Source organism: Dromaius novaehollandiae, chromosome Z, assembly GCF_036370855.1.
Source record: "Dromaius novaehollandiae isolate bDroNov1 chromosome Z, bDroNov1.hap1, whole genome shotgun sequence".
Lineage (NCBI taxonomy): Eukaryota > Metazoa > Chordata > Aves > Casuariiformes > Dromaiidae > Dromaius > Dromaius novaehollandiae.
Genome location: NC_088132.1, coordinates 9,099,795 through 9,123,950, shown reverse-complemented (window position 1 = coordinate 9,123,950; position 24,156 = coordinate 9,099,795). Strand labels below are relative to the sequence as shown.

Below are 24,156 nucleotides of genomic sequence, written 5' to 3'. Positions count from 1 at the left end.
TGTCTCATTTTGGAAAACCTGATCTAAAAATCACACTTGTACTGCTTAGTTGCCAGTTTCTACAATATTTCTAATTCTTTCTGTTTCTATTCTCAAACAATTAAGCATCAAAACATATATCAATATCTTTTCGAAGATGGTATCAACTTCAGTTTTTAGAAGCAGTGTTTGAACCTCATCAATTTACTTACATCATAGCTCTCTGTTAGGGAAAAAAGTTTCCACTTGTGTCTGTAGTACCATATTAATTATAGAAATTAGACTGCTCTAGCAGTAAACTGAAGTCCTAATACAATAAAGGAGGATGTCACACCTCCTAGAAAATAGTGAAGATAAACTACGCAATATTTAATAAGCTTTGTTCCTCAGGGATTGAAACAAGGGTTTCATAACATCCAATACTAAGATAATTAAGTAAAAGCATTAAAATTCTAACTCGTTTCCTTGTGTGTAAAGTCTTATTCAGTAATACACGTAAGGAATTTAATGGCAAATTTAGGAACATGCTGAGAAGAATAAGCTTCTTTATGTAGGAAACAGTGAGAAACGTCTTTAGAATGATCCACATAAACTATTAATATACACTTTAATCCAACTTTAAACATTTATCTTGAATTTAAATAATATTCCTGGTCTAGAATTCTATGCAAACTAATAGGTGCTGTGCAGAATGAAAAATATATGTATATTAATTCCTGGGAACAAAATTTATGAAATGTATTTATTTCTTCAAAGTTATTTTTGTACTAAATGCAAGACTTAAAATGCATATTCCATGGTCACTGGAACTTCTTCCCTAGTGCAGTAGCTGTGAGCAAGTAGGGAGTTAAAGCTGAACTAAATTTTGAAGTGAGACATTAAATAAGACCATCAGCCCTAATGCTGGGAAGTACTTGCTGTGAACCAAGAGAGAAGAAAAGAAAAGACTTGCAGTGGGAAGTGTTTTAAAGAATCCCTGTTTTTGTATTCTTTCCTCTCTGTTCAGCATAGAGACAAATACTTCAATTACAACAATGCTTAAGGGGCAGCCATGATCAATAGCACCAGGACCAGGAAAAAGCAGTGATGAAATTTGTCAAGGGCTTGCTAGCAACATCTTGTCCAAAGTCCCTGATATGACATTGTTACTTACGTTGTTCTTAGTGCTACTTTTCTGTATTATAGTGATTGGGGCTTAAAAAGAATAAAAATTGGTTGAGTCTAGCAAAAGTATACTTGTGGTTGTGCCAGATTTTCACAATGAAGCAGTAGATATACATAGAAGCATGTGTTAGCAGAAGCTTTTAATGCTCATTATTTTTTTCTGTACTTCAAATGCTAAAAAGGGGAAAAACTGACCATATTGACAGCCAACTCATGGAAGTTGTTGCATAAAGTATCTTTGGGCAGCAAATTGTCATCTGTGCTTTTGGAAATCTTCCCAAAGGTATTTTGGCAAATAAATGTAGGTCATGTAAGAGTAATGAAAACAGCCAGATGTTCTCGGTTAAACAGAGTATTCTTCTACTAAGCGTTAGCAACTACTACACAGCATAAACATTTGGGAGTAACAATCCTGACCTCTAAGTAGCCATCAGTGTTTAGGACAATGATCGAAACTATGTTATTGGAACAAATTATAGCTCTCAAAGCCTGTTTCAAAGTACCCCACACCACCAATGTTGTGATCAGGATATCTGACTAGGCAGGGTGGTGGGATAACCCAGCGTGGTGGTCCCTGTTGTCCTGCTGTGCTTGGAGGCACGATTGGGAGGATGTAATCAGCAACAGAGCACAGCTCAGGAGAGCATCAGGAGGGTGTTCAAGTGCCTGTCACGTTCAGTTCATCAAGCACCTACTTTGGGGATTTCCTCAGGGCTGAACCCCTTCTCTGGGGTCTAGCTGAGATCTTCCAATCTTTTCTGAGCTCCAGAAGCCACTTTTGGGTGGCCCCACTAATCGTATGGGAAGGGAGAAGTGGGAGCTGACTCCTGGGGCCAGAAAGGACAAAGCACATTTTATGGTACATTGGAAAAAGCCTCAGTTCTGTATTCAAGCAAGGCAGGGAACAACAGTGTTTGCAAAACTTCTCACTGAATTCAGTGGGAGCAGATGCTGGCAAAATCAAGGAACATTTTACCAGTGTGATTCTGATTGCTGGGTGAGCACATAAACTGAGGGGAGACTTATGCATTTTAGATGAATTGAGTGTTAAAATTTTCTTCCAAAAAATAAATGAAAATAAGAATTAAAGGAATATGTAATTAAAGCTGTTCACCAGAAAAGAATGAAATTTCCCTTAGTGGAACTGAGGATGTATAATATTGCTACAGTACCTTGTCATGAAAGTTTATTTGGTCAATATAGAGTTTTCTAATCACTTCAAATCCATCTAAAATGCTACCCTCTTTCCTCAAACAGGAACTTTTGTGTAGTCAATACACAAACAAGTCAGGTACAGTTACTCTCATGTCACATATTTCTCGTAAACACCTTGCCACTCTTGCCTATAGCAATACAATTATAGGCTTCACCACCATTTTGAAGGTGTTTAATTTGTTCCTGTTTTGTAATATGTTTGAAAGAGTGTAATCTTAATAGTTCAATGTTTTCTACTTAGACTGTAATGAAAAGCACTGATTTTAAGACCTCTTTAGGTACCCTTGCTCTCTCATAGCTGTTTTGTATTTTTTAAGGAAATTATTTATTCCAGTTCTCTAGTTAGAGAACTATTTTCATGCTTACAGTATAACACGTAAAGAGTTAAGTGCAGTCTAAGTATGGCCAGGTCATCCACTGACGTAAATTGGTATAATTCCATGAGCTGGCTAACACAGGCTGAAAGATCTGGTTTGGCGCCTTTTTATCTAATTGTACATGATATGAGAGAGACTTCTACCTCTCAAGGGTGATTTTTCCTCCTTACAACAATACAGTTTTGGGTAGCCCCATGGGAACCAAATCCCTGCTGTATGCAGGTAGTCTGCCTGGAAAGAACATCAGATTTTTTTCTACAAGTCCATGGGGGATATCCTAGCCCATGTCAGCCTGGGCATTAATCAAACTCAGAAGCTTACAGTTTGCTAGTGAGTGGACCCTTCCTTTCTTCCTTTCAAGGCCAGTAGTGACACCAGTGTCCTGAGAGCACAGATAAATACTTTTTTATAGTAAATAAGTCATAAATCTTTCTGAAAAATAAATAGGAAGACTGGATATGGAACTTGCTTCAGAAAGTCTTTTCATCAAGGATGACAAAGGACAACTAGACACTAACTACTGTGCTTGGGCAGGAACAGGTCTGCTTAAATTATTAAAAGTATGGCACTAAACTAGCTCATTCTTCACTGGGTGGCGGAGTTGGTGGAGGGGTCATACTCTGAGGATATTTTGGCAAATCCCGGTTTTGAATTGCAAATAATGACCTGTTAAATTTGCATATGCCTATTTGCCTTTCATCGAAAAGTAAATTGTTCTCACTAAAACATTATTTTAGACATTTATACTAAACCAAAATGAAAATCTGAATTGTGAGTCAGTCATTTTAATTCACCTCTTGAAGAGAAGCCCTTAGAGTATTTGAGTATTTGTTGCTTTTAGTATGGCTTTCAAATATATGAAAAGTAAAACTGAATGTGGAAGACATTTTTATATTATTTTGCCATTATATGCAGCTTTCTGCTATCAGCAGTCATTTGAACTCATTCTCTTAGTAGTTTCTGTGCCTGATTGCTGTGTCCAAGAGGTCCTTTATCCCACCTCCATGAGTGCAGCAAGCTTTCAGTCTACTGCTTGCAAACTATGCAGCTATCTTCTCCTCTGTGCTTTGCAGTGACTCACTGAATGTTCCAGATTAATTTTATTAAAGTTAGCTTGCACTACATCCGTAAGTTGCTATTGCAAAAGCAAGATGAATATTTCTGTGCAAACCTGTAAATTAGATCCTAGCACATGTTTTGGAGGCCCAAGTACTTGCAGCATTAGTTGAGACCTGTGCAAAGCAAGGGTTCTGCGGGCAGTTCAAAACAAGGACACCTCCATTTAGGTGCTGAAGTGTGAATGTAGACACCTGACCTGAGGCTCCCCATTTGAAATCACACTTTTGTCACCCTTGAGAAAGAAAAGCAAGGACTCACCTTTCACTCAGGGTATGTTTGTGCTTTGTTAGCTAGTCCTCAATCTCAAGGCTGCTTTAGCTATGCTGCTTATAAACACTAAAGCCAGCAAGGTTTCATTACATCTGTGCAATCAGTAATCACAGAGAAGATGTGCCATTAAGATTTCTTATAACTGAAAAGTACAGGTATAAACTAGCTGGTATTATGAGCTTAAGAGTTTTTCGTTGGGCAAGTCACTTTTTTGTCCTTACTTCAGTCAGTAAGCAAAAGTAACGCTTGTAGTGTATTGCTTTTGCTGAAATAAGGTCTGATTCTACCCTAAGCATAGACAGCACTGTCTCTCTTTACCTTGAATTTACCCTCTCCACTGTTGTACTATACAGGAGCAGCCAAAAGCATCAAATCTGTGGATGTACCACCTATCTTCCACGCAAAGTCTTTAGATGCAGCAGGGAGGAGTCAGCAGCTATAGACTGCCCTTCTCTTTTCTGGAGGCCAGCAACAGCAGCCCTGAAAAGCTGGGATCTGCAGGTGGTGGGGGAATCAGAGGTGAAGGACAGTTCCTGTTTAGCCTGGCAGTCAGAGAAGATCCTTCTGGGAAAGCCGAGGACCTTGAAATGACCTTCCTTGCTCCTCTGGGATTTCCGCTTTTCCGGAACATCAGCCAGCAGCAACAAAGATTTTTGTTAGCGTTGAAGACACCCTGGTGACATATGCTATACTCTCAAAGCTTCAGATCTGCCTTAAAGATCTGCAGGGACCACTCACAGTCTGGAGCCTGAGCTTTGTCTATGTCCTCCTTCTCTGAGGCAGTGCAGCTCAAGAGAGCCCACACACAGTTTTCATTCCTTTGGGATCAATTACTTCAGCTTGGGAAGGGACTGTCTGGACCTACAGTTTCCTGGTCATCCGACTGTTTTTTGACCATCCAGTATATGTCAGCCTTTTGCAAATTTCTTAGCTGCAGCTTTCTTGTATTGTCTATCACTAGATAGAAAGCTTATTGATATTACCCAGTCTCTATCAGGTGGCTCTGGGAGCAGATGGGTCTGTCTGCATCAGTACTTTAACAAGGGTCACCTTGGTAGAGTCTTTCTGAGTTTCTTCATGCTAAGTACAGACACAGCAGTGCATATGCCAGCACCAAATCCTGAGCTGCAATCACAGAAGAAATACACCCTACTAGTGCAGTACCTTTCTTTGTGTATGATGTGGGAAGTGGAGTCCCGCACCCAGCTAAAAAAAATTAGAGCCACCCCTGGTCTTCATTAAACTCATTCCTGAGAATATTTCATAAACTCAGTGAAGGGGTAAGCAGGATGACTGAATGTGAAAACAGATTTAATCACAGCTCACCCTCTTTGGAGACAGCTTTAGAGACCCTCTTTAGAAGTAGCTTCTTAATGGATTTTCCTGTCAGGAAGATTTCACTTTTCCTCCTCAAAAAATCTGTAGACACTTGGTGGTACCGGCGTCAAGCTTGGTTATGGATAAACTCTGATGTCAGCCAAGAGAGCTTATCACTACCTTGATGGGTGCAGGGTTTTGTGAGCAAAGTGAACCACTCAGTCCAACATTTGCTCCTAAATATTCAGTAGATGTGCCCCTGTCCTTATGATATTCACTGTGCAGCAGATTAGGGCTCCCCTGCCAGGTACCTGACATCATCTTAGCTCTGCGCTCAGGATAATGCAGAGCTGTGAGTGAGTTTTTCTCCAGATGCAGAGGAGAACATCAGGAGCACAACAGGGAGTTATCTGTAAGGAAGTTAACATGCCAAACCCCTGAAAAAAATGTAATAAATTATTTGCTTTCTACCCTTTAAAACCGGTGAATAGTATCATAGGATGCTGCACAAAATGAACCACGAACACCAGACAGGTGGTTCTGCAACTGGCCAACCCCCCACTTTGGGAATTCCAAATGCTGTGACATTTGGAAAAATATTTCAGCTAAGAGGGACTATACAGGCTGTCTGACAGCAAACCCCCTTGTCATTTTGCCAAGAACATTTTACTAATATCTGCTAGAAAATGCACAGTCACTGAACACAAAAAGCTGGAATTGGTTTGTAATGGTCAGTCAGTGAGATAAAAGCCAGGCTCTCTTGACATGTCTGTGGGTAGGAAGCACGTGTCCAAAATTAATATCAAAAGTAATGACAAAAGTCACTATATGGTATTTTTGCATTAAAAACTGTAAAAAATAACAAATAAAGCTGCTACTGTCTGAAACCGACCATCTGCAGTGCCTACTCCTTTTCTCTTTCAGCAGCCACAGAAGAAAAAAGGGAAGCAGATATACTGCTCATTTTCAGTCTCATGCAGTTTTGGAAGCTCAGTGACTCTTTCCTCCTGACCTGCAGCCCCAGGAACTGTGTGACAGACACATCTCCTGCCAAATAGGCCTCCTGCTCTCTCCCTTGTGGACTCTGCAAGGTTCACAGGGGTCTTCAGTGCTATGCAGAGGCTCATTATCAGACATTTCGCTTCCTAAAAACCCAGGTTTTAACTTGGCAGTCTTTATTGCCAATGATGAAGCCAATCTGGCTGTTTCTTGCCATGTGAGCTCCAACAAATACCTCAATACCAGAAGTCAAGAGTCTTTTTTACATGTAAAGCGTGTTATTCTTATCCTCTAGAAGCAACTATTGCAAAAAGAAGCTACGAATAAGGTATGTGTGGTTCACTTTGATTCTGTGACTTTTTTATTTTAGTTTTTGAGTTTAGAGCACTCTGGAAACACTCAAAAAAGCTATTGCTGGTTTTTTTGGTGATGTCAGACGAGATGGAGAAAATCTACTGTAGTTTTCTAAACAGTCAAGGTCCTGCTCTGTGGGCCAATGCAGCACATCCTTCTCTGAAGCTCTTAGGAAACAGGGTAAAAGATCTTGTCCTTAGGATAGCCTTTGTAGATGTAAATATCCTGCTTTTTAAGTTAAGAATAAGGAAATTTCATGCTGAACTTGGTCCTTTTCAGCTGTAGCTGTGGGAGTTGCTTAAAGATGTGAAAGAAGAGTTTAGCCAAAATTTGCTGCATAATCCCTTCTCCAAAGGTCATTGGGAATTAAAATGTAAAATTAACACAGCACAGCTGCTGGAAAGACTGCTATTAGTCATTACCATTACGTTGGTCAAATCTGTTCCTGAACACCTGGTTTCAATCTACTGGTAATCTTCAAGGCAAAGGTACTTCATAGCAAGGGCACCATACTTCTGGGCAGCGGTAGGATGGTGCAGGAGAATGAGTCTTGTGGCACATTTGAAATGGTGCAGCCACTGCCTCCACAGCTGGAGCCTCCCAGGACTTCTCACTGCACAGATTTCTGAAAATCATGTCATTCTCCTGATCTGCCTGGGACTACTGGTCATGCCAGCACAATGGGTTTCCCTTTCTTTCTCAGTAGGGTGTACTGGTACTTAATGGTACTTTCCTAGGCATGTTGTCTACCCTGTTTCTGGTAGCAGCACCCCAACTGAAGTCACTTTAGGATAGTTAGGGAGCCGAAGCCTCATTATAGCCTCTAGCTGCCCTCTTCATTCCCACATGCAGCACTTGCCTTTCATCACCTGCTGAGAACCTGAAACTCTGGTAGTCCTTCTGCGGACATTAAATCTGTTTGCATTAGAGTATGCTGAGTCACTTAATCACAAAGCACATTCAGTTTGAGAGCAGCAGCAGCAGGAATTTAGCAGGAAGTTTGCTAGGGCAGTGTCTAGTGACAGTGTCTTCAAAGATAGCCAAGGGACTTTGAGAGACAGGGAATTTCAAAGGTTTGGTTTGGGGCTGAGCAAGTACTTGAGATTTTGGGTGCCACATAGTCCTAAGATCTTGACTTCTTCTCAGGATGCTCTCCTCCTTACCACTGATGTAGGAGCTTCTTTTTAGCCTCTTCCACTTAATTCTGCTTATCATTATGTGCCTGTGCCACTTAAGATTGGGCTTGCTTTTTGGTAATGAAAATTTAGCGGTTTTTTGCACATAATTATAAAGCTGGAGGCTTCCAGAACTAGCAAAAATCTTTGTACCTGTTCTCTAATTTCCTAGTGAAGTCAAGGTGGTTTAGGATTTAGACTGCTGAGAAAACCGATTACAGAAACACTCTGGTCACATGCAAAATTGATCACATTATAAACATGTTCTGTATCCACAATACTTCTCAGTACATTCCTTGAGGCCTGTTAATTCATTAAGGGCTATTAGTTGCAAAGCTGTGGATACAAATTTTGGCTAAGAAAACTCGTAAAATGCAGCTTAAAGGCATAGTCAGATCATTACTGATCCTCTCAGAGACTTGATACTGCTCTGGAGGTCACCCAAGGCACTATGGCCATGTAGAAATTTCTTCACCTGGGCTGAACTTAGCCATGGACTTGTAAGTTAAGAGAAGAAGATTTAATTAGACTATATTAAACTTCATAAATAACATTCACAAAGGTATTGTGGTTTTAGTCTTGGATCAAAAGAAGTTATCCAAGGTCTTTCTGAATCTCTGATTTCCTTTTTCCACATGGATTTCTGACAGGTAGACGGAAAAAAGGAAAAAAAAACACTACGTGGAAGCACGTTTGTTTGCCACAGAGTTACCAGGTCGTGGTGCTACGTGTCTGCATTGCTCTTTTGATGGGATACGTATTTTTCATTGCCTTTAGCTAAGGAAAATAGTATTAGAAAGCCAACAGCTGTTTTTTTGGATTGTCCTTGTGGTGTAGCAGACTCTTCATAGATGTGAAGTTTATTTTGTACCACTATTCTATTAAAGCAAAAGAAAAAAAAGCCTTGGCTTTTTGCGCAGAAATTGAGGAGAACCTTTTCACAGGAAAAATATGCATCTGCAGTTTTTCTTGTCCCTTTCTTTTTGTTCTTCTTTCACCTTCCCTAGCTAAGATATGCAGCCAGCGGTAGTCTTTCCATGCCTTACCCTTTCAAAAAGAAGAGCCACCCGCAACAGCCAAGTCTTCTCTCAGTGGCATGCAGCCAAGGTTGCAAGAGAGCCTTGCCTCATCTGTTTTCCTTTCCAGCAGAATCCCAGTAGTATTTGAATTAAGTATCAGCAAGCAGACAAAGTCAGTGTAAATAACTATAATTTGATTGCATTAGCCTAAGTAGCCAAAGAGAACCTGCAAGGAGCATGATGATCATTCTAGTCGAAAAACATTGTTGAAAGCACAATTTTTGTCTTTGTTTATTGCAGAGTAGCTTTGGTTATAATCATGCTGGACAATTCTCTAGCTCCATTTTTGTCACTAAAGCTGCAGGGTTTGCTGTAACTGTGTGCAGAATGATATGCTGCCAGAGTTTCAGTATGTTTCATGCACTAATGCCAGCTAATCGTGATGCCACAGTATAATCTTTGGCTTGGTCCAGTACTATCTATTAAATATGGAGATCTAAGTGCAGGTACACTTTATATCAATTATTGTTGTAGGCTAGGAGGATGTACAGGGAGAGCAGTCATTCCAGGCGTGCCTGTTTGCCATACTCCTTCTCGAACAGTTATGTGTGACCTCTGTCAAAGATAAGATAAAGTGCCAGACAGATTTTTGATCTGACCTGATGTGCCAGTTTTAGGGTTTTAGTGATATGTAAAACCAGATTTTCCTTCCCATGGCAAAATCAAGTGCTGTAACACTTGTGCAAGATACAAGGTTGAAATATCAGAACACTTCACAGATCATAAAGTTCTGAAAAATGTCACTTGGCAAAATCAAGGTTCAGCATTTAATTCCTTCTTCCAATGTGGGGTCATAGATTGCCTCCAAGGAGTTGTTCAATTTCCTATTCTGTTATCTCAATTTTCCTATGTAGGTTAGGAAAGATTAAGTCCCTGTGATGAATCAGTGGTCTTGATTCTTGTCATGTGCCCTGCAATTTAGTTGGGCACACATGTGCATTGCACAGCATGAGCCGTACTAGCTGACAAAGCAATCACACTGTCACACCACAGCTTTTTGGGGGACTCTCTTGAAAGCACATTTTAATGTTAAACTCAAAAAAAATTTTACTCAGTTCAGCAAACTAATCCAATTCAGTCAGAGTTAGACTGAGCTGCATTTATATCTGTGCTATTTTGTTTTGTTTTTCCCTGTGGAAATTTGAAAAGTTTGCATGAAATCAAAATAACTCTAATAGAGATTACATTTTTAGAAATTTTCTTTTTCACAAAATAACCATTTAGATAAAAAATCGTAAACGAACTTTAATTATAAAAACTGTAAAATCCAACTAAGTTGTCTTTTAATTTGTGTTTAAAATATATGTTTTTTATTATTTTTAACTAGGGACTTTACAAAATCATCCTCAAAAGTATAACCTGCCAATTCATGAAGTTCGTTTTAGCTGTAATGTCATCCCAATATATCAAGACCAAGCACAAGTTACTCAAGCATTAAAAATATGACAGTTAGGACAAGAATGGCCGATGGGTTTGGAGGTACTTTTGGCATTTATTACTGACAGAGTCCTTATATCAAAAACTAATTTATTCTAAATAAAGCTTGCAATACTAATTAATAAAAAATACATTCTTAACTCCCAGTTTTATTTTTTCTTTAGAGCTCATAAAAAACCTGGAAGGTTTTTAATCAGAATTTTTTGAACACAAATCACATTTTGAAAAATTCTAGACAGTCTACTTTTAGGGTTTCCTTGACCTTTGGATTGTTCTCTGCCTTGATGAACCTTAGTGTTTCATAGTGTGCAGTAGTTTTTCTGATATGTGACATTTTAGTCATCGTTTTCACTTTTTGATGTTCTTGTCAGCTTCCATCTCCTGCAGACAGTGTAGTGGTTCATGGGATGTTTATGAATGCAAGTCATTAGGCTTTCCAGAAGCACAGCAAAGTGTGCAGACAATTTGCAGTTTTAAGATCTGTTTTCCCAGAAATGATTCATTCTAAGCAAATAATTCAGAGACAAAACTGAATTACCACACAACGAATGCACTGGGGCTTTAGTCTTTGCCTGTAACACTGGGTTTGATGAAATGCCACTGTGTGAAACTAAGGAAAATCTGCAGACGTTTTCTACATGAGCTGTACTGGGAAGTGTACAGGGATCTTGTCAGCAGCAAGGTGAAAAAAGGTGGAACCCCTGAGTTTATTGAGTGATAAAAGAAAGCTTTATGTTAGACAGAAGTGTCTTCCTAAGTACAAATGAGTAGAAATGTGATTTAATTATAGTACGATATTCAATATAGTTCTTAGCATGGTCCTACGGGCCAAGCAGAACACTTGCTTAAAAGAATGGCAATGGTATTAAGTTGCTTTGAGGACTTGCTGAAAGGGGGCAGAGTTATGGTTACATCTATGTGTATTGTAACTCTGTACTTCATAGAGCTCAGAAATCTCAGTCTGAAATACCTTAAATCCTGATTTCCTGTTTTCAGAAGTTACACAAAATATTACAAAGTTACATTAATTCGGGGGGGGGGGGTGTCTGAGAAAGGATGTTATTTGTTGTCTTTTAACTGAAAAAAAAACGATTTTTGCAGAAATAGCTGAATATGCAGCTTTACTTTTTTTTTTTTTTTTAATGCCTTGACGTATTGTAGGCAGTTAGATTCCCAAGTGCTCCTTCCTTTTTCTAATGTATGTTCTATCATTGAATAGAGGTCATGGTTGTACCTTGAAATGTTCAGAGTGCAATGTTAGTAAACAGAGAGAATGCCACAAATATGATCTTAAAATTTACTTTGATTAGAATTCTGTGAACATGTCTTCACTGTACTATACTGTAAATGCATTCGTTCTTTGGCTATTGTGCAACCATGCAAATTATTTTCTGTATAAACAGATACTACCAAAACCATACTGCTGTATTCCTGCCCTTAGTCTGAAATTTAGACCCTGCTTTCTCTGATAGGTAGAATTAAAAAAAACATATAACGCTTGTATGAAGTAACTATGCATGCTGGAAATGTTTATCTTTGAAAGTCCTCTTTAGTGCAAAAATAGCTCTTTTTAGAGTTGACCATGGGAATGACTGCTTGGTTTTTTTCCTCGTATTATGTCCTCCTTGTACATTATCACTGTATTTGCAATTACCTTCGTTTAAACATTTGTCTTCCCAAAGTATTTTCTTTTTGTCAGACAAGTTTATGAGGTCTGCTTTGTAATTATATTTTATTTAGGAGGGTCCTCACCAATTTTTCACATTAAACAGAAATCTGCAGGGGCAGGGTGCTGACAGCCCATGCTGAATAGCTCTGTACCAGAGATCTGACATGTCTCCTGGGAAATACGGAGCTCCTCAGTGATGGAACGAGTAGCAGGATCTTTACTAGGCTGCTCACATTGCCTGTGGAGGATAAGATGACCATCAAGTTTGTTTAAGTGCATGAGTTTTGTAAAGGATGTTGTGGGTTAGTTCATTGTTGCCATTTGGCCTTTCTGATTGTTTTTGGAAACTTTCTGTCTTTTGGAATTATGTAATACCTTGACAGACACTGTGTGACTGATTAGTAGTGTGACAAAAGGCTGCGATTCAGCATGTATGAGATGATGCATCAGCCTTTCCAACTGCGCTGCGGTTCTCAGGAAAGTCCTGAATGCAGGGGTGCTTTTTTCTGTCTGTCCAGTGGCCAGTTTTCCTCTTCCGCCCTAAACTACATCATTCCAGAAATTCTGTGGTAACTGTTATTACCCTCCAAAAGGCCAAGTGACTAGCGGATGTCAAAAGGGTCTGCCTCACTTTGCCAGTTGAACAAGTAACCAGAAAGCAATTTCGGTTCAGGTCTAGGTTTTGTGAACTGCATAGCAATAACACGGTTTGAGTCTCAAGATATCTCTGTACGAAAGGACCCAACCCTTGGTGGCATAGAAGTGTAAAATGGTAATCTATAAATGGAATTTTTAAATTTTACTGGGCTTTATAAACTAAACATTTGATTGAGATTATTTTTCTGTTGTTGTTTTCCAACAGTTTCTGTCATCCTTCTGATCCTAAGATTTATACATCCCTGCTCCAGTTAAAAATACTCTTGTACAATAACTGTGTTTCATGTAAAGAAACATGCTTTGCATTAGGATGTTAAGTTATTGTGACTGTATGCTTTAACATTAGCTTTTATCCTTTTTTTCTTGTCACTGGAGATTACTTTCAAAAATGGTGATTTTCAAGGAAAAATATTAATGATCCTTGAGCAAGTGTTCTAAAGGTCATATAGCATCCTGCATCACAAGCTGCAGAAATAAATGGATATTCAGACATTTTCTACATCTGTCGTCCCCATAACCAAAGCAATAATTTACAGTGAGCACTTCAGCTGCATCCCAGGAGCAGAGCCTGCCGATCGCTAACGCGAGCCCTCAGACCAGTTTTTCAGTTCAGTTAAAGAGTTTCTGTTAGGCAAACTGGTCTTGAATTGCATCTTGCACTTCAGCAAGGCCAAGTCTATGGGCAGAGGCAGGAAAACAGGCAAGGGACAGAAGCAGAGGGCCTGGCAGTTTTCTGCTGCAGGTGCAGTAAAAGCTAGCTCGAGCACTAGCACACTGAGGTGGACGGCAAGATCTCTCAGAAAAAAATACAATGAATATTCATTATGGTCTTTTACTGTTACCCCTTTGAGCTGAACTGAAGAAATCACAAGTAGTGCAGAGCACAAAAGCTAAGATAAATACAAAATAGGTCACCATAGTCAGGACTAAATACAAAACAGGTCACCATAATCAAGAGCTTTTGGGTGCTCTTTGAATATAACTCCAAGCAGCAAATGTTGTGTGATGATCTGATCTCAGTGGTTTAGAGGTAAGGTTCTTTATAGTGAAGCCTCTATCTAAAGGTACCCATGATGTCCTAATGAAGAGCAATAGTGAAAAAGCTCACACACCTTCTCCTAAAAGAAATAGTTGCATGGTTCTTCAGGCTGTGGAGCTACCAGCTTCACCATCACCTTTTAAATGAAAATACTTTCCCTTAAATAATAGCTCCTTGATCTGCTTCTTCCTCTCCAGGAGTGATGGTGGGAAGGATTCATCAAGCAGATATGGGAAACATAAAATTTTGGTACACTAACACTGACTGGAAGAAAATCAAGCTGGCAGTGAGTCAGATAAGACGGTAGTGTTTTCTTTTAGAAGACATTCAGGAACGTGCTGTGATACCCAGAGAGGAAAGATGCCTACCTCACATCACAGCCTTTTGTAGGTCTGTTGTGATCAGCTGGCAGAATAAAATCATACCAAGAAAGGTGTGGTTTCCACTCACATAGTTAGTGGAAAGAAAGTGCTTTTAAGAAGGATATTTTTCTGACATTGTCTTCCAGGGAAGTGGCATAATAGGATTATTGTTTATTAATATATAGCCATTACATTACCGTATTTGTGGACAGCAAAATGGTACAAATGGAGACTAATATTGCTACATTAAAATTTAGCAAAACAAAAATATTCTTATACACAACTCTTTCAACCAAGCCACATTCACCAAGTTTGAAAGTGGACTGCGCTAACAGAATTTAGCAAAAAAGATCCTACTTCAGTGCTGTAGTATAGGCTGTGGACTCTAAATGTGAAATCTGTCCCCAGTGAAATCAGTGACAAAATTTCTACAGACTACATGGAATCAAGATTTTTGCCCTAATTACACAGAATGCATCATTATTTGGTTGGCAGGTGTGATCCAAGAGATTAGAGATGTTTCAGATTAAGCAGAGCTACAACATGACAGCAATGGTGATGCAGCAGGAGAGCTAAGGGGGTGCTGTTAACAGTATGTATGATTGCCATCTTGGAGAATGAATTTTCTTTAATTCCTCAACAGCCAATGTGTCTTACATGAAAAAGAAAAAGTTACATTCTGGCAAAAATACCTTCTGTTAACACACTCACTGAGAAAACATTCCAGTCACTGCACTAGTAAGAGCTAACATGATGAGAGTTTATTTTGTTATTGCAATACAGCATCATAAGACTGTGAATAGGCATCTGTCAAACCTGAGAAGTGAGTATCACAGCCACATAAAACAAAAAATCCCCAAAACATAAAGATGTTGAAAACAGTAAAGTACTGAAGAGCTTATAGTGAGCCATGTAAAAATAGTTAAATGTTCACAGATGCTTTGTAATGCATTGATACTAGTTTTAACTTGTAACAAATGTATTTTAGATTTGAATTCTTGTCTATCTTATCTATCTGCTTGTCACAAGATCATGACATAATTACATGTAGAAGTAGTCTAGGAAATAAATAACAACACGTATACTTAACTGGTATACTATTCAGTAATTACAATCACTAACATCAGGGATAAATTAGCTCTTGAAACTAATTTCAGCTCCTTCTGTGTATGTTAGCACAGAAAAGTACACTTCTCTCTTTGAGTTAAATTACCTAGCAAAATTACTAGAAACCTTTACTTTGAAATGACCTTTCTCCTTACTGTTACCATCTTTGAAAGCTTCATGCAAAATCCTTTGAAACAGCCTCTATGAAATTTGGAGCAGACATGAGTATTGTAAATGTGCAGATGATGGCGAAAAGGGTAAATGCAACCAGGCATAATCTGTCTATAACAGCGGCTGCAAACTTCCACTCGCTGCAGATTTCCTCACCCTCATCTTGTTTCCTGAAGCGCGTTGCGATGAACTGAACCTCCTCCAGGATCTTCACGATCACCGGGAGGGTATCCATGAAAGCTTTCTTTTGAGTGAGCTCAATATCCTCCGGCAAGGGGCAAGCAACCTTTCCGCTCTTGCTGCCCAGATCGTTGCTCTGGGGGCAGCACGGGCTCTCCATGGCATGGTAGCTGTAGACCACATTGCCATTGCTGGACTGGTGACCAGGCAGGATGTTCATCTCAGCGCTGTTGACGCTCGGAGGGTGCTTGGGATAGCTGTATTTGCAAGAGAGGGGCTTTATGTTTTCCCCAGGTTTTTTCATTCGCAGAAACCAAGCGCACCAGTTCAGCAGGATGACACGGACCTGAAAGAGCGTGATCAGAATATGAATAAAGGGAGCCTTTGAGCATTTTAATAGTTTCTGAAGCATTTGGTGACTATTCTAATCGTCCTTATGTTCAGTTAGAAAGTCTGGCTGTTAGCTATGTTCTCCAACTATCTGATTTTAAGTGGAGTTTTTCTGGATCTGAGCCCCTCCCAAAAACGACATTTTTCGGACGTGTTTTGAACATACAGGTGTTCAATGTCCACTTGGTTTAGAGAGCAAAGGAGATTCAAGATCTTCACTTTACAGAATGATTCTTGAACTCCTTTCTTTTGCAAACAACCTGGATCTCTGTGGCTGAGCAGAGGGCACAAAGTTGCCTGCATTCTTTTACAACCATTCCTCAGTTAATAAACTCTTAAAGATTTTTGGGGCAAATGTTTAGATTATGCTGAATTAGACTATAGGACAGACTAACTGGAGTTTTTAGCATATACCCTTCCCAGGACCCCTGCTGTTTAAGTCTATATAAGCAGCCTTGTGTTTTTTTACTTGAAAGCTGTTGCAGTCCTGCTTTAATCCTGTGGTGAAGAGTTCAACCACATAACACAGCAGGCCTTTTCTCAAAACAACAGCAGTTGATCAATTAAATTAGGCAGTTCGATATCTGAATGCTGTTATTAAGAGCTGTCATTTCATCATGCTCTGGTATAAAACTGATGTGACAGTTCATGAGAGCTTTCTAACCTGCATATAGACATCTGTGGGGCAAATATTTCCTATTAAGGTTGTCAGATGAGCTAACTTAGGAGAGTACATCCAGCATTTTTTTCCCCTGTGAATTGACCTTCAGATCCCTTGTCTGAACTCTGAGGCTGCAAGATTTCCCATTTTTAGTACTGATTGCTGTGGAAGGCAGACATCAGCAAACTAAATCAGTAAAATTTTGTAACTCTGAAGTCCTTCAAGTAGTACATTTACAGGAATAGACATTTGTGAGGAGCTGGTGAGAGTCACTCTTGGAAGATAGGTGGCCTCCTCAGTTACTTGTGCATTCCGCTTGCAGAAAAAGCAGAACTGACCTCTGCTTTCATTCCTGTGCCCAGGACTGCCTGTAGGATGCTGTTCCTGTCACTTTGGCCCTGTGTGCCTCAGGGCCACCCCTTGTCCATAAGGTGGTTTCAGATACAGGTCGAGTTGTCTCCTGCGTTTGCACAGTGCAGATACACAGATGGGTGAATTACAGCTAGCACTTTGCATGGCTGCCGTAATGACAAGCGTAATTTCAGAAAGGAGAAGGCAATAATTACCACAGCAGGGAGTAATAATAGTAAAACCCAAAAGCCAAGACGAGTGGAAGATGGTTATGCAATTTTTAAGGTTTACAGTGAGAGTTCTTCTGGCTCACAGCTCTGTGCACTTTCCTCTGGGCCATTCTGCTTTGCTCCCTCTAATCAGTCTTTTATTCCTCACCCTGAAAAGCTATTTTCCTGAGTTTCAAATTATTCTGCTTTCATTGGTGGTTTTAAATGCTTCATTATTTCCTCCATGGTCACCACAGACAAACACGAAACTATAATGTGGCAGGTTAAAAAATCCATCCCGGATTTAATTGAACTTCCTTAATTAAAATGTCCTCTGACTGCTTACGGACACAATGATTGCGTATCAGCATGGAACAATATAAACGCTTTAATTACTAACAATATTTCAGCAGTGTCAGTGGCAAGGGTAGAGAGAAATTCATTCTCCCATAATGTGAAATTCCAAAACACTAGGCCAGGCAAACTTTCTTATTAGAAAATGTTAATATGTCTGTCTTGGGTCTTCAAGGAGATGTAAGAGGAAAAGCTCTATTCTGCAGAAATGTTACTTTTTCTTTCAAGATGGTGTGCTTATTCCTTGGAGAATTTACACTTATAATTTCAGATACAGACAAACCCATTTCCTACGGATGATTAAATACGTGCAAGACAACACCACAGCTTTTCATCTGTTTGGACTAATGCCATATTTCCTAGAAAGCACAGACATTCAGGCATTGGTCTCTTCGTGGCATGCCCACTGTTTGAGGCTATCTAGAAACAGCCCAGGTGTGAACCCCTGCCCACTGCTTAGCCCATAGACAAGGTCATAGCTACAGGTCTCTTTGTGAGGAGCACCAGCTCCCTGGCAAACCTGCATGCCTCAGCCCGACAGCATCAGCCAGCCCAGGATTAAAGTATATCCAAAGGGAAGCCTGAAACCAAACAACCTGATGTAGGAACAGCAGAGAGCCGGAGGGCTTCTACCTCTACCTTGGAGCTGCTCCCAAGCAAAGCCCATGCCCTCCCCTGGAACTCGTTCCAGCAGCCCTTTCCATCAAAGGTGGAAAAACATCCCGTAATAATAAATTAGGGTTAGCGCTTTGCAATGCACTGATGCCTGGCTCTGCCAGGGGGAGGGGTGTGCAGGGAGTGAGTAGTTCTAGGGGGATCTGCTGACACTGGAATTGCAGAGAACAAATTTCGAGTAAGCAATTTCGTCCTCTCTGCAGATAGCCATCTTAATAGGTTCCTGTTTTTATTCAGCAAAAAGCTATACAGTTGTCTCTGAAAAAAAAAGAAAAAGGTAAACAGGCCCGAAAGATGCTGGCAGGAAAAAATCAAAATGGGGATTGTGCCATAAATCCTGATGACTGAGCGATGGCCATGGCTTGCAGAGAACTTGTGTGCTGTCCACTCCTGAGGTGTCAGCCACTTCCCACACAACTGGCATTCACCCCTTTTGTGTTGAGATTGCTCAGCCCTGCCTGCTTGCCTGCGCTACAGCTATTGCAGTGTATCATCCGTACTCTCCAGTAATGCCTTCTACAGACTTTGCTTCCTGATAGTAACTTTTTTTAAATGTATGGCAGTTCAGCTGGCAGGCCATTGAACCTTGTTGTTCAAGAGTGATGATCCCTTGCACACAACATTTCCACCCAAAAAATAGTGAACCTCAGCAGGCCTGTGGCAAGAATCCAGAGTACTCAGCCAGGTCTTTCTTGTCTGTAGTTTCTACCTTGTCATTCTTTCTCCAGATGTTGTCCAATACAGACCATATGGGAGTTATATTCATCAATATAGTCATCATTATTCATCAATGACTTGGATGAAGCGACAGAGTGTACCCTCAGCAAATTTGCTGATGATACAAAATGGGAGGAGTGATTGATAGACGAGAGAGCTGTGCTGCCATTCGGAGGGACCTGAACTGGCTGGAGAGAAGGGCAGAGAGGAACCTCGTGAAGTTCAACCAAGGCAAGTGCAGGGTCCTGCACCTAGGGAAGAATATCACCATGCATGAGTACAGGTTGGGGGTTGACTTGGTGGAAAGCAGCTCTGCAGAGAAGGTCCTGGGGGACAACAAGTTAACCATGAGCCAGCAATGTGCCCTTGTGGCCAAGAAGGCCAATGGTGTCCTGGGGTGCATCAGGAAGAGCATCGCCAGCACGTTGAGGAAGGTGATCCTCCCCCTCTAGTCAGCGCTGGTGAGGCCACATCCAGAGGACTGTGTCCAGTTCTGGGCTCCCCAGTACGAGAGACATGGAGCTACTGGAAAGAGTCCAGCAAAGGGCTACTAAGATGATGAATGGGAGTGTGTGGGGTTACTCCAAGTCTTGCAGAAGCTCTGGGGAGTTCCACATGACCAATATGAAAGAAAAAAATCCTTTGTCCAAGAGTTTTCAGATATGCCATTTCTGTGTTGTAAGGTTTGAGAGCGTGAGCAACAGGCCAGGTCTAATAGCTTGTTACAGAAGAGCACGGTTCTTCAGGGCTTGCTTTGTCCTGCACAACGGAAGATGCATGTGATAATGGTCTGGTTTCACGCATCTGGTTAGGCCTAATGCTAAATCTGGCCCTATTGTAGAAGCAGCTATAGAAGTCCTGTCTTAACATGTAACATCCAGTTGTTACAGGGCTTTGCAGTACTGTTCTCTTAGGCTTGTCCTCTTTCCCAGAAAACTTCAAAAGGATTCATGAATGATAGTTTCCTCCAAAGTCTCATCAGCATAGTGAAGTTTTCTTAGCAAAATAATTGAGGTGGCCTCAGAGAGTCTCTTGAAGGGCTGGCAAGGAGCAAGAATTGACTGGCAGGGTCTGTGAGGATATTTAACATGACGCCTCAGCCCATGCCCAGACTCCTCAGAAGGCGGAAGACACAGTAAAATTGCCCAAGGACAATTGTATCTCTATCCGTTTGGACATCTGAAGCATGTTTATCCAGACTGGTGTCCTCAAGTCTTGCTTACATAGAAGTTCATCTAGAATTCATCTGCTGTGCAGTCTTGAAACTAAGCTGATCTTAATTTATACAGCATTTTAAGGAGTGATTATTAGGTATGCTTAATATCTGCTTATCTATTTTTTTTAATTTGCATTGACCCTGCAACTTATTTTTAGAGAAGGTAACTTAGAAAGTAGTTCTGTTTCTCAAGCTGATGTTGGTAGCCATGTGAAATCTAACATCACGTGAAGATAATTGTCCAGCATGACAAAGTGAATGAGATAACAGAGGATGCGTAAAAGCACACTTCTTAGAAACTAGGGTAGGCAGATGACTGCGACTATTTGTATCTGCTTCAGCTTTCATTACTTTTCCTTTTGTAGTAGCAATGTGTTCCCTGCTTATTCTAAAACCCATTCTTGGGAAGGTAAGAGAGAAAAAGGTATGCTTTTGTTTTTAACTTGAAGATCTGAAATAAACACATTCCTCCTGAAAGCTAACTGGGGCTGCTACTGGACCTCACTGGGGTAACAGACGCTTCTGCTGTAGAGAAAAAAGCATGCGCAGGCTACGGCACTGAGAAGTCATCAGATGCCGGCAGGCAAAATCGTTTCTCCGGGCAGACAAGTGGATGTGGTTCCAGCAGAGGGCAGATTTCCTAGCGAAGTCCAGGTGTCCCTCAGCACCGCCAGACTGAGCCCAGACTAAGCCTGCCTCCAGCTGCTGATGATGCAGAAAACCGGTCAGCCACCCTCCCTGAAAGCTGCAAGAAGCACATCTGGATTTATATCCAGGACCGTTGGTGCCCTGCAGTGTGGGTACTGTCTTCCAGCAGCTCAGAGAGCCATTCACAGCTAGGACAGTTGCAAGAGGGGAAATGCAGACTGCCTCCAGCGTCGAATTCTGGACCTCCTGTCCTTGTTTTGGGAGCTTACAGCTCTGCCCCTGACTGCAGTGCAAATCTCTGCAAGTGAACACACCAGACAAACTGCCCAGCAGAGGCTAGCAGGTGTTTGCTTAGTGCTTTGAAATGTCAAGTTTTATCAGCACCAGTGACTGCTGGATAAGAAATCAAGGCTGTTGCCTTTGGGGTCAGCATTTGCAAAGTGGGTACAGAGTAAGATTACTCTACCTCAGGATTCAGCTGTCTGCTGGATTATGTTTAAAAAGAAAGCACAAATAATATATACTGTTTTTAATGGAAACTCAAATTTAGTATAGTCATTCTTTTATGCTGGCAGCAAACACACCAGTGTCACACATACTGTCTGTAGCTGACACTTGAGATTAATGGAGGACAACTCCCGTCCCTCATTAGTTCACTATAACTTTTAGATTTTTTTTTTTAGTAGGTTATTGAATATTTACCACCAAAGCTGCTTACCCATCTGGGCATCTTTCCTGCTTGAGGGTCATGATGGTGAAACTGTAAAACCAGCACTGTTACCACCACAGACAGACCAACGATGACCATGATGCTTGCAAAATATTGAGCTGCAAATGAAAGGAGGATTTGGTTACGAGAGGCAAAAAAGAAAAGGCAAATAATATTCCTCAGCCAAGCCCTGAGAGCAGTCCTGTGTCACATCCGAACATCCTCTCCTCTGGTCGTCCACACTGCACACTGCTTGAGGCCTTTGCAGTTTTCAGTCTATCTGCTCAGCCCTTTCCCCTCCACCTAGGGGAGAGCTAGAAACAGTGAAAGGCTTATTTGCTTTGCTTTTATTCCCGCTGCAGGGACAGCATAGTGCCCGTGGAGCTGACGAGCTAAGCTGGGCACGGGGCGCCAGTCTTGGGAGCCTCCTGGTGATGCCAGCAGCAGTGCTGAAGGGGCGTGCTTTGTTCGTTGGGTCACTGGACCCCTCGGCAAAGTGTGACCGTGGCACCATTTCTTACCTGTTCTCCCCATCACTGCCCACAGGGGTTAGGCAGCTTCTTCAGCACCCTCCTCAGTCCTCAAGCCCATCTCCTCTGGGTCCTAGCTGTGCTTTCTCCTTACTGCTAAATCTAAGCCTGCCATGCAGGACAAAAATCAAGATCCTTGAAGCCAGATCTGGGACCTGAAACCAATCTAAGTCCCAGCACAGCCTCCTCATGCCAGGAGTTCGGTTGAAGCACTGGAGTGTAAAGAAGAAATGCCCACAGAGCTAGTGACATTTGAAGACAGCTTTGGCAAAATACTAGGGAGCATGACAGTCAGATAGAAGGGAGCAACGTGGGACAACACGTGACACTGCCAGAGCTTATAACCTCCTCCCATGCCCACCCCTCCCTGCCGAAGCTTGCAGGAAAAGTCAAGAATGTTAATAATGACTCCAGGGCAAGTTCTGTGCCAGGCTCAGTTTCCTAACATTGCTTTCCACTGCCTTAGCGGCAAAGAACATATTCATAATAATGAGGTACTGATGACTTCCTGAAACCCACGCTAGAACTGCTTCAAGTGGCAGGCATAGCTTTCCATGGCAAAATGAATTATGCAGCTGGACTAGAAGAATACTCCTGAGGGCAAGGTGAATTGAAAGGTCTCTATTACACTTACTCATGAAAGAATAAGGCCAACAGTGGTACAGAAACACAACAAACCACGAACTCAAGTTTCAGAGAAGGTGTCTGATCTGACTCAAAAAATGAGTCATATAATAGGAACACAGCTGTGTTGATATCACTAGAGTAATTACTGCCATAAGTCAATAAATCCTGCAGTAAATTCTATGCATTTAGATGCCACCAGAAAGACTTGCAGGCCTGAAGCGATCAATTAAAAATGGCTTTGGATAGGATTTCTCATAGACCCTTAGAAAATTAACCTCCTGGCTGAATTTGAAAAGAACTTGGTATTACCTGACTCTTGAAAATCCCAGCGAGGGATTAGCTGAGGAATTCACATTCTTAGTTTCTTGTGCTGTAATCCCAAGAACAGAAGTCAGGACATTGCTATGGAGGTCTGGAGTAAACAGGGAAAACAGTTCTCTCAAGCTGAGACTGGCAACTATAGGGGACCTGTGGTGCCATAAAGAAAAATGCTATCTGTTTTTGCCTGATGGTAGGCAAGAAAGAAATGGCTGGGTGTGCGTCACTTGCCTTTCTATTTGGGCCTTCTGGTCAAGGTACTGTTAAGTTTTAAGTTGGAGAGTAAGGACGGAGAACAGAGGGCATGGTACTTTAGCTGTGTTATCATTTTCAGGCAATAAAAAGTCGCAAGTGTATCTGTGAAATGAAAACTGGCAGGTAGTTCAGGTAGGAGGAGATATGATGAAGGCTGTTGCCCACTCTTCTGTGGCAAGATAGGGTGGACCTGAGAGCCACTGTTGATAAAGTAATTACTAGATCTTCCACCCATGGGTTTCTTGGTTCCAAAACACATCTCTGTGTTCTCATTACGGATCCTGTGTTGGGGCAGAGCCACAGGCAGGAGTGGCTGAGACCAAGCCAGGCCTGGGGTCAGGGACAGCTCACCTGTAAGGACAGAAAACCTCCAGTCCTGAGCAGATTCAGGAGTGAGGCAAGCTGCTGCTGGCTCTGAAACAGTAGCTTTACCCCTTCAAGTATTTCCTGGTCTTCCCTTCCATGGCTTAATCCTACATCCCCTCTTTCCCTGCAGCAGAAAAATATTCTCCTCCTGCAGCTCTCAGGAGAGCTCTGGTGGGAAAGACTCTCATGTTGTCTCTCACACACCTCCCCAAGAGCGTGGCTTAAACCTCCTTCAGTCTGCTGGCCTCGCATCTCTGTCCCTGGCATTGTTTAGCCTTCACCCCGGCCAGATCAAACCCATCATCTGAAAAAAGCTGCAAGGGCTGCAGTCCCTTTTCACTTCCAAAACCCCTTCTGCCACGACCACTACTCTTTTAATCTCCTCCACCAACTCTGTGAGCAGAGCTGCTGAGAGGACCAACCTGCAACCACTTTCCTCGGAGCCGTGGCACTGCCATCT

The 24,156-nt window shown here is 41.4% G+C and overlaps 1 protein-coding gene across 1 annotated transcript in view; it reads right to left on the bottom strand.

Annotated features, from left to right (window-relative positions):
• Positions 1 to 14,368: 14,368 nt before the first annotated feature.
• LOC112989799 (neuronal acetylcholine receptor subunit alpha-7-like) overlaps positions 14,369 to 24,156 on the bottom strand; it is a 65,538-nt gene continuing 55,750 nt past the window's right edge. Inside the window, exons 9-10 of the mRNA XM_026111151.2 lie at positions 21,610 to 21,719; positions 14,369 to 16,016 (exon numbers count right to left, since the gene is read on the bottom strand). Of these exons, the coding sequence (XP_025966936.1) occupies positions 15,495 to 16,016; positions 21,610 to 21,719 (632 nt within the window). The 3' untranslated portion in view covers positions 14,369 to 15,494. The remainder of the gene's footprint in view (positions 16,017 to 21,609; positions 21,720 to 24,156) is intronic.